General features: G+C 38.4%; 1 protein-coding gene across 1 annotated transcript in view; it reads right to left on the reverse strand.

The window, feature by feature from the left end:
- Positions 1-401: 401 nt before the first annotated feature.
- The window catches only part of mtmr9 (myotubularin related protein 9), an 11869-nt gene continuing 1192 nt past the window's right edge, over positions 402-11078 (reverse strand). Inside the window, exons 2-10 of the mRNA XM_032543636.1 lie at positions 10147-10255; positions 9856-9981; positions 9598-9771; positions 9244-9461; positions 8904-9065; positions 8561-8702; positions 7829-8049; positions 7194-7345; positions 402-3097 (exon numbers count right to left, since the gene is read on the reverse strand). Of these exons, the coding sequence (XP_032399527.1) occupies positions 2934-3097; positions 7194-7345; positions 7829-8049; positions 8561-8702; positions 8904-9065; positions 9244-9461; positions 9598-9771; positions 9856-9981; positions 10147-10255 (1468 nt within the window). The 3' untranslated portion in view covers positions 402-2933. The remainder of the gene's footprint in view (positions 3098-7193; positions 7346-7828; positions 8050-8560; positions 8703-8903; positions 9066-9243; positions 9462-9597; positions 9772-9855; positions 9982-10146; positions 10256-11078) is intronic.

Genomic DNA, 11078 nt, shown 5'->3' on the forward strand with positions numbered 1-11078 from the left:
CAAGAGGCTGCCGAGGCTTTCAGCCATGAAATTAGAGTGCTGACAGACCCAAGGCTACATTGATATGGAAAGAAGAGTGATGGCTGGACAGTAGCACTGTAAACACTGGCTGCCATTACATGCCTCCCTGAAGCAGCTGATCCCTGGCTATTTATTCCCCCGTTAGCTCATCAGATGATCCTTTCCTCACAACGATGGCAACATATGTCGTGGGGTGGTCGGGTTGCTGTTTACCAATTTTCAGACAAGGGGATGGTTATGAGAAATCGAATTTGAAGTTATGTCATATGAAGACTTTCTATAGAGTTTTTATGATGTAGGTTTTACATCATGGGAATCTTAAGCTGCAATTGTCTAGCATATCTAACCTCATTAAATAATTACAAAATCAAACATATTCCGTGCTATGAAGTTTAATGGCTTGAAAACTTAAAAAAAACAACAACAATATTTTAAACAATAATAATAATTTTACAAACATCTGATCAGCAGGGATAAAAGTACAATGATTATTTTGAATTTGGAGTTTGCAGCAAGGCATTGCACAAACACAGAGTTTTGTTGACTTTGACAAAGCAACGGCCATTTTAAGGATAACATTATTCATTTTGCATGTAAAGGACATTTGCACAACTGTAAATCGTACCATTACCTTGATTGAATGCATTGTTCTATTCATGCACACACAAAGCAACGCTTGGTAAGGTGTCTCTATTTCTTGCAAAGGGAAACGTGTATTTAGTGCAACTATAAACAACTTTCCCTTTACAAAGCAGTTTAATGTAGTGGCTGGAATCAGTTGAGTTTAGTGTGATTATTACATCATTCTTAAAGCAAAATATATAAAATGTATAAAGATGACATTAAAAACAAGCAGAGAAAATGCTATTTCCTACTGGCAAAACAAACACAACTGGCCATGTGTGACCACTATGGATTTAATTTAACCCCACAACTACCATTTCTTTTTGTAATTAAAGTGCAGTATTAAGCTTTCTTTACAGTATTATGCTACCTTTGCCCATGAATAGCATTTAAGGATTAGCTTCATGTCACTATACCAACCAAATATAGGTCCTGTTGAATTAAACACATTTAGATGCTTCCTTAATGACAAGTGCAATTAAAGGTTTAGAAGAAATACGAGCAATGTTTTTTGTGACCTTCCTGGTAATAGACTTACTACATGAGTTCTGCGTTGGTGAGAAAACAATCACTTTGGATGCAAGACACTGATACTAAAACTGGGTATCTGTGTCTGTGTCACCGGCACATTATTAAGTCTAATAGCTTTTCATTTTATGATAAATTGGCATGTTTTCACATTTAATTTTAAAGACATTTATTGTCTAATATGAAGACAGCTGGTGAGTACTGACAACACAAATAGGCTAATTACAAGCATTATAATTATAGGTTTCTGATTTTGTAAATGCCTTTCACACAGTGCATTAGTTCTGGATCTTAAACCACAAAAGCAAATGTACTTTTCTGTTTCATAATGTACTTGAACAACAGTTATAATTCAACTTTAATAACCAAAATATATATTGGTCTTTAAATTAACATTATATTTTTTAAACCTCCATCAACTCTGTAAAGTCTAATATTTACATGGCCAACATTACTGTGGCAACAAGACCCTATTTTTATCTGCATCATAAGCTCAAACATATTTGATTCCTTTAATATTATTCATAATGGGATTGAAAAAGAAATACTGACCAAACATAACGAGGCAAGCTAACATTTTATAAAGCTTTGTTAAATAAGTCTTTCCTTACTGGAATGTCAAGTAATAAACATACAAGATATTTTGGTCAGATCCCCATTAGACGAGCCTCCCCTCTCATTGTACAGTACAGTAGGTGCTGACCCTACCTACGCTTATTATATCATCTCATCGTGCAGCAAAGTCACATGCTGCCTTATAGTAGCCTATATGTTGCTATAGTTACTCTGCAGTGCTTCACTGGTACATATACATTCAGCAGGATGATTGGTGAAAACGTGTACCCTGTAGTAAATGCACGTCCAACATTCCCTCGTGAACAAGATCAATGCCCAAAAACACATAAGAATCTATGAAAACACATGAAAATGGACTCTCTCACTGAATGGTTAGATATCTACGTACATAAATGAGAGTCAGCGAGTGTGAGATGGGTTTGATAAGGCTTTGCTGCTGTGAAATCAGCTGAAAAGCCAAAGTATACTTTTAGGAACTGAACAGTTTTCTTTGTGCACACACGTGTACGCTAATAGTAGAATAAGGATGTAATTAACAATTATTTGAATGATCATCTAATGTGACGAGTATTTGTAATCGTTCAGGTCATGAAATGTCAAAAACTTTGAAAACATGTCTATCCTAATGTCCAACAGCTCAAGGGGGACATTTTCCAATTGGTCCTTTTGTCCGGCCAACAGTCCCAAAACACAAAAATATTAAATCTACAGCGATTTATCATAAAGAAAAGTAGCACATTCTCACATGAGAGACAGAGGAACCAGCAAATGTCTGGCATATTTGCTTGAAAAATGACCTAAATGATTGGTTGATTAAATTACGTACATCACTGTCAATTATTTTTTGGATGATTTATACTGGAGGTCTATGAGATGTTGTGTTGAGTAAGTGTTGGGCTTTTAGCAGCACTCTGAGAAATAAGTGGCTGTTATTATTCTTTTTTTCCCCCTGTATCTTTCCCTCTCATTCCTGCTTAGGAAGCCTTAATGTCATTGAGCCTTAATGACACAACATGGCACATCACTGTTTTAGTCCATTCGGTCATGTAAACTGTGTGAAAGACAACTGCGTGAATGGAAAATCCTAAAGCCTAAAACTTGTTTGACATTGATCTGTTTTTGTATTTAGTTATGTTTTCTTTCCGAATTTTCTACCTCTTTCTTCCATCTCGCTTCCTTTCTCTCTATGGCGTCTGCAGCAGAGGATCTTCAGTTTCCAGCTGGGCCAGCTGCCTGCGCAGGCTGTTCACTTTGTTCTGAAGCTCCTTGTTGTAAGCAACTATATGTACCATTTCCTCATAGGCCTCGTCCAAACACTTGGAAGAGCGGTTCCAACGAAGGAAAACGCCTGTAATAGAAGATGGGGGGGGGGGGGGTTAGAACACTATGAGTAATCTATAAAAAACAAAACATATTACAAGGAAGCAGTTTTTTTTATGCTCTAACAACAGTCAACAGCCCTGCTAGTGGCTCTGTGAAACTGAGGCACAGCACGGTTTTAAGCCAAATACTAAAATGATCACAGTCACAATACTAACAAGCTGATGTTGATCCACATCTAACATTTACCATGTTCACCATTATGGTTTAGCATGTTGGCTGTGAGTAATAAACACACAAATGGTCTTGAGGCTAAATGTCATATCAGTAGACTCAAAGTAGAGTACTGATTAGTAGGCTGACTGCAAAACCTTCCTCTCCCATCCTTTCTCTATGATGGAGGGGGGGGGGGGGACTTTGGTAGAGGAACTTGTGTAACTGATACACTAGAAACAGAAGTGTGACAAAGAGATGTGCTGTTTGACTGGAATGTCCAACCCAGGAGAGAGGTGACTTGCCGGTCATTATGACAGCGAGTGGGGCAATTACTTGAGCCACTCTCTAAAGACTTCAGATTGTTTTCTTGTGATTTACGGTTGCTGGGAATCAAGGATTAAATACCACCTTAAGTATCCACTGCTTGAAAATGTATTTTCCAACATTTCATTCATTAAGTGATATGAAATGTTTTTGTTACATGCAACAAACATGCCAAATGATTCACAATGACTAAGTACCTTTTCTTTCTAAGTGACCATATTTTAAAGAGCTTGGTTGGGAATATGAAATATTTTTCCGAGCACAAACTTAATGATAGTGATAATATTGTATTTGTTTTTCTTTTAAATTGTTTTAAATAACAAGGATAAAGTTGATTTCAATACTTGAATACTTGGTCCCAGGGAGGTCCATGCTTAAAATTGCTGAATCTCGAATCAGCTCAAAGCGAACACCATTCATAAAGAAAGTGCGGGGAGAGGGTCTATAGACAGAAGAGGGGTCAGTAGGTTCAGGCAAACCTGAGGGGCCCCTTTCCTGACTAAGGCCTCAGAGCCACTCCCTCGTTCTATATAAGAACTACTGAAGCACGTAAAATGCAACAGACATTTGGCTTACTCAACCCTTTTATAGAGAGTCAGGCACACTCCTGGGCCAACTAAAAAAGACCCCATGGCTGTCTATATCTGTAGCTAGTGTAGACAATGTAAAACATATTCAATTTTATAGATAGATAGATAGATAGATAGATAGATATTTCTTTTTATTTATTGATCCCAAAAAAATGGGAAATTATGGTGTTACAGCAGCAGCAAACATACATCAGTCATACAGCACAGAATATAAATATAAATGAAATACTTGGATACAATATACATACATACAATGTACATGAAATAATAATAATAGGAATAAAAATATAAGAACAAGATGTATGTGTGTATATGTGTATGTATATATATATATATATATATATATATATATATATATATATATATATATATGTGTGTGTGTGTGTGTATGTATATATAAGTTGCTATTTTATGTAAAATGATCACCACCATGAGTAAATAAATAGCGTATGCTATTGCCATTATCAGTGCATTGTTGTTAGAGATGGAAATTAAAGGAATTGAATGAAAATACAATAATGGCTTAATGTAGGATTATGATTATGATTCATGGGAATCTTAAGCAGTGGTTGTCTATTACTCAGTATTTACTGTGTAATCCAAAAACAAAGATGCTAAAATCCTGTCAGTAATGTCTGTTTTATAAATGTACACATTATCTCCTGTCCCCCTGCCCTCAATATATAATATACGTATTCTGCTCCTCCTAACCCGGGATCGAAGAACCACTGTAGTCCATCATTTCTAATTTAGAGGCACAAAAGTTTTAGTAATAGGTTTATTTATTCCAACAGGAATTTGAAGGAACTTTTCTATTAATTGAATGTTGCCATAAAACTGTCATCTACACAAATATAAATATATAACGTGACAAAATAATTGAGATCTCAATCCTTGTCATGTGCAGGTGTTTTACTGTCTTGTCATATATTGATTGATATTGATTTAAAAAAGCTCAAGTAATTGCCCCACTCGCTGTCATTATGACCGGCAAGTCACCTCCCTCCTGGGTTGGACATTCCAGTCAAACAGCACATTTCTTTGTCACACTTCTGTTTCTAGTGCAGCCTGACTCAGTCTCAGGCTCACAAGGTTACGTGGAGGTTAAGTTTCAAGCTTAGGGGACCCGAAAGAGAAAAGAGCAGAATGCATTCACTGCACCCACACACATTTTCTTAAGCATCACTGTATCACTGCTCATTTGGTTTCCCACCATTTGGTGCTTTGAAACGTAACATAATTTACTTCAAGTTAACAAGGTGGCAGAAGTGTTCAAAAATAATTCAGACATCAAATTTGCAGTTTAAAGAAAAAAGCTTCTTAATCTGTTTAAATGAAGAAGGGATCAATTAGTTTTAGGCAGTGTCTGTAGCATTGTGAAATCAATTAACAAGTCATTCCAATTGATATTTTGTGGTGCAATGAAAGCCTTACATTCATATATGAAATATTTGAGACTGTTGCTATAGACAAGTAAAAAGTGAGTGGATTAGTATGGATGTGACTGCTAACTGCTAACTACCAGACGTGGAAATAGTATTCAGACCTTTTACTTAAGTAAAAGTACTAATACCACACTGTAAAAATACTCTGTTACAAGTAAAGGTTCTGCAGTAGAAATGTAACTTAAGTAAAAGTACGTAAGTACCATCAGGAAAATGTACTTGAAGTATAAAAAGTAAAAGTACTCAATGCTGAAAAATCCTCACATTTTAGAAACTGGAAACGATCAAGACAGTTCTGTCAATCAACTTTGTCTTTTTATTTCAGCTTTACTTGCATGTATATTGTTGGGTAGTTTAATTTATAATAAAACATCTATTTCATACTACATGTAACTGCATGTGCTTTGTGAACAAAAATCTTTATTTGTAAAATAACTAAAGCTGTCAGATTAATGTATTGGAGTAAAAAGTACAATATTTCTCTCTGAAATGTGGTGCAGTAGAAAGTGGCATTAAAAGAAAAATACTTAAGTAAAGTACAGTGCCCTTAAGTACAACACTTGAGTAAATACACTTAGTTACAATCCACTACTGACCGCCACTGTGCAGCGTCACTGGGCTCAGATGGCAGTAAGTGTACCTTCTGTGCCACCTATAATAAGACAGACACGCAAGTCGCACGCAGCATCTAGATGCCTGCGAAGCAATCTGAGCAATGTTGTAAATGTAAATATGCTGAAAGAGTCATATGAGCTTAACGGACACATGCAGAGTTTGACCTCTTCCCGTAACGTGGTTCGTAACGCGGGTTATCAGAGGTGGACCTTCACTGCTGAGAGGTCATGTTAAAAGGTTTGGTTACACAGTATTTCAGAAAAGTTGTATTCATATGCACATTATTTCATTATAGCTATGCACTTTACAATATTACTTAAATTGAAAATCAGGTATGTTATCTACTGAAAGTTTATTTTCAGGTGTTTCCAGTGGTTATATCACATCATGTCGAAAGAAGAGGAAAATGTTGGCCTGTGTTGATAATCTCATGTGGCTGTGACAGTTTTCTGTGTAAAATATAATGTATGCATGCCTGCATTAATGTATTGACTAGTGACTCACGGGGTCACTCAGTTCATCGGCGGTTCATATAGTGAAATCAATGGCGCCCTCTTTTGGTGGGATTAAAGAATGTCTGTTTGAGTAAAAAGGTGTTAGGGAGGAAAAGGTGTACAATTTATGGCAGCATACCTGCATGCTGTAACAGTAGCACCTGTTTTAGGCTTTGGTCATGACTTTCAGCTGTTATCTTAGTCAAGCTTGGTTTTCGGCCAAGGTTTTTGGTCTTCAGCCCAAGCATTAAACATTAACGTGCCATGCTTTGAGTTCACAACATGCAGTATCACTTGTTGATGCACACAGAAACAGGCTTTCTGCGTCAAACAAGAATACAAGAAGCATAGCCTACTCCTAGTCTTGGCATTCATTTACAGTTTAACCCACCTTTTTTGTCATTTGTCAGTCACTGCATGTCTTTCTGTTAGTTTCTTACCTTCCCACAGCAGCAGACTCTGAGGGGCAACGGATGGCCAGATCACAAGACTGTTAGCCTCGTAGAGCGGGTTGGTCAGACTTTCCAGTTCTTGGGGCCGATTCACCCATGACCAAAGTGACACAGTCTTCTCAGGTAGAGACAGTTTGGCTCTATCAAAAGGGTACAAGGCTGTAAGGTTATCCAATAAAAACAATGGTTGCCTAACATTGTGTGTCAAAATGGACTTGTAACTTGTACAATGACACACTTTAATAAAGGAAAACCTTGTTGGTGAAAATATTTTTTCTCTCAATACATTTATAACACTTGGCAACAAAGTCATTATTGGGACATTACCACACTAATACCAGGCAATGGCATACTATAAAAAAGCGTTTATGAAAACTATACTTGTCCATGTGCGTTATTCCCTGGTGCTACCTGAGCTGGCTATACACTCCGTAAGAGAGTCACTGCAACCTTAGGTTTTAGTTTAACAGATTTATTGACATCCAAATCCAGCATTGAATTCAGTGCTTCTACAATATTGTAGGGGTAATGCATTTGATTGCATTAGATTATCTATTTGTACATGATACGGCTGTATTACAGACCAACACAAAACAAAATCATCAATCAGACTTCAGACTCACCTCTCAGCTGTACTGTTGCCCAAAAATGTACCAAACTGAGAAGCATAGGAGTGTTCAAAGACGAGCACCAGGAAGGCCTCGCTGAATTCAAAGGAGCATGGAAACTGGCGAAGGATCTGCCACACGCAGTCCAAGAAGAGCAGGAAGGTAGGAGCCTCTTGACGAGGCTTGCTGTTGGAGTAGGCCGACTGGGCGCAGCGCTGCTGGAACGGGTGACCCGCCTGGGAGAGATGGTCAAAGATGTGAGAGGGGTCATGAGGAGAAGTGCAAAAACCCTGTCCATCAGGATATCGAAATGCTTACTGGAAGTGACAACTGTACCTGCATTATGGATGCATTATGAAACATTATGAACATCAGCTAATGTGAGGTTATACATGTTTTTGTAACCTAATTTGTGTGCAAATTGTTCCTTGTTAATACTTAACTGTATGTTATAAACAAAGTGTCCGTTATTTCAAGCTTTTAAAATGAGACATATAGATAAATATTCTCAGCAATTCATTTGAACTAAAGTGTGAAAAAGATAAGGAGTGTGTCTCAATTTGCATACTTCCATGAGTACACCTACATGTAGTAAAATGTGTACACTATGTATTCACTAGTGTAATGCATACGTTTCTACAAGGTAGCATTGTCTCAAATTGCGCACAGCCCTTATGCACTGACCGGAAATTACATTGTTTATATACACAGCATAAGACTGTACTTCAAAAGGTTAGAGAAGCTTACCTGGAGCCACTCTCGCTCCACCAGGCCCTGGAAGCCTCTGATGGTCCTGCAGGCCGGATCAAGGATGATCTGAGCCAACGAGGTCACCTGCAGGGTGGAGTCTGTCCCTTCTGTACCGTGAACAAGCACAGACGCTCCCTCCCTGAGACAAACACAAATGATTACAATTGGTCAGTGTTTTACCAGCTACACTACTGTACACAGACAAGTAACACAAGTCCACTGTGAACACTGTTATTTTATTAATGCCGTATGTCGGAGCAGATGAACGTTCTGCTTGAATTGCTTATTATGTACTGATTTAGGATTAGTATAACAAGCAAATCAAACATTGTTCCCTGACCTGTCGATACACTGGGCAGCCAGGCAGGCAGTGGTGAGGATTTCCTTGACATGAGTCTGCCAGTTGGAAGCCTCTAGCTTGCTTAACCAGCGGTCCATACTGTGCGACTGGTCGTTACACGCCTCTACCAACTTTATCAGGCTCTCCTGGAGGATGTTTGACCTGGAAATGACAGATTGACAGAACACTAAAAGATAAATCTGATTAATTCACTATTTACAAATACAAGTTGAAAAACAAAGCTTTTGACACACAGTATCAATATTACATTCTATCAAAATATAGCAAAAAGATTAGTTATTGCGTTATGGATCAACTGAAGCCCTTACTGACCACTCACCTTTCGATTGCCTTGTGGATCCTCCTCCACTGGGGGTAGTTAGCTTCAGACTCAAATCCTCCTCCTCGAGCTTTGGCCTGCTGGGCAACATTGATGGTGCGTGTGTCAATGATGTAGCCACGTTTGCCTGGTCGCAGGGTGGCATTGATCAGCTTCTCGTCTTCCTTACACCGGCGCCCGTTGGTGCCTGTCAGAGGCTGCCCTGCTCGCATCATCACCTGAAAGTGGAAGGGATTTGTTGGATTTTCTAAAAATAAACATTCCATATAAAACTAAACCACTGCCTACAGACAAACATTAAATCTACAAAGAACAAAGCAGATATCATATAAACTCCATTCCCCAGGTGATTACCATGCCATTCTTCTTGTGGTAGTAGCTAAGTACTGGAAAACGGCCGCCGTGACGGAAGGTAGCTGCTTTCCTCAGCGTGTCATCATCCACATGTTTGGGCACTGCCACTAGAGGGGGGTATGATGGACACACACTGAAGTCCTTGTTGACATCACTTAGTCTCCACTCATCTGTCTGATAAAAGGGATGGTGACATGTTAAAAGAGAGCTGGGAGAATATTAAGTGGCAACGTTTTTTGTCAGTAATCACGTCCATACCATAGACTCCAAATCTTTAAAGGCATCCTCTGGCAGAAATGAATTCCAGCCATCTTCTATGACTTCAAACATGGGCCGGTAAAAGAAAGGGTACATCAGGGAGAGTAAATCAAGCGTGGACAGAGCCTAGAGAGATATAAAGTATATGTATTAGTCAATCATATGTAGATTTCATTTGACATTAAAATAGTACAACCTTTCAGATGGTAAAAGGGAACATTTTGTAGTTAAAATCAGTAGGCTAAGTGTAGGCTATTTGACTTCCATTTTTTTTTTAAGTTTCTTTTTTACCTCAATAGAGCTGGCAATGTTGAGACACTCCTCCATGCCAGGAATATCGAGCTGGATCACCCTCAGGTCTTTGCATTTGACAATGATGCTTCCCAGAGACCCCACAAATCTGAGAAGGAAGTGGAAGATGTTATTCAAAATGTAAGCACAGTTGACAGAATAACTATCATGGGAAAGACACAAAGGCCCAATGCCCCCATGTGAAATGCTCTGGTGTGGACTCTGTGGAACTTGAATGTTCTCCTCGTGTTGGGCTTTCTCCAAGCACTCTGAATTTACCAATATTAAAATACATACATTGTAGCTATTAGGAATACATCTGCCTGCATTGGACTAAGTTACAGAGTTGAACCCCAGTAGCTGCTACTTAGTTATGGTGGGAAAATGCTAAGAAAAAATTCAAACAAGAAGTCTGGGCTGACTGTGGTAGACATTACATACTAATAGTGCCAAATTGAGACTAGTAATTAGAAATACATTTTATTTGTAACGCACTTTATATTTAAACAAATCTCCAATTTCTACATAAGAAATATGGAGAAGTGTTAGGGAGAAAGAAAGTATCAAAAGAAACAACAAAAAGGACAAGGAAAGGGCAAAGTTATCAGTCAAAAGAGCTGCTGAAAGGTAGTACTCCAGGTCACGTTCAAGTCACAGGTTAAAGCCCAACACGTTCAAATCCGAAACACTTGTAGACTAGGCCGTAGGTCAACTCTTGGTATTTAGAGTTGAAGGAGACTGAGCAGCTGAATAATAACATAATAACATAATATGTTTGGGCCTGTGTGTCTCTGTCTCCCAAGGTCCCCGGAATTAAATAACGCCCCACAAACACAGGGAAGACACAGTTGAGAGATTGTACACACCTGAGGATAGGCTCTACTGCAGTATGGTCAGGCTGACATTGGTTTAAGTCTGTGTGAAAGTGTTTG

This window comes from Etheostoma spectabile, chromosome 18 (genome assembly GCF_008692095.1).
Source record: "Etheostoma spectabile isolate EspeVRDwgs_2016 chromosome 18, UIUC_Espe_1.0, whole genome shotgun sequence".
Taxonomy (NCBI): domain Eukaryota; kingdom Metazoa; phylum Chordata; class Actinopteri; order Perciformes; family Percidae; genus Etheostoma; species Etheostoma spectabile.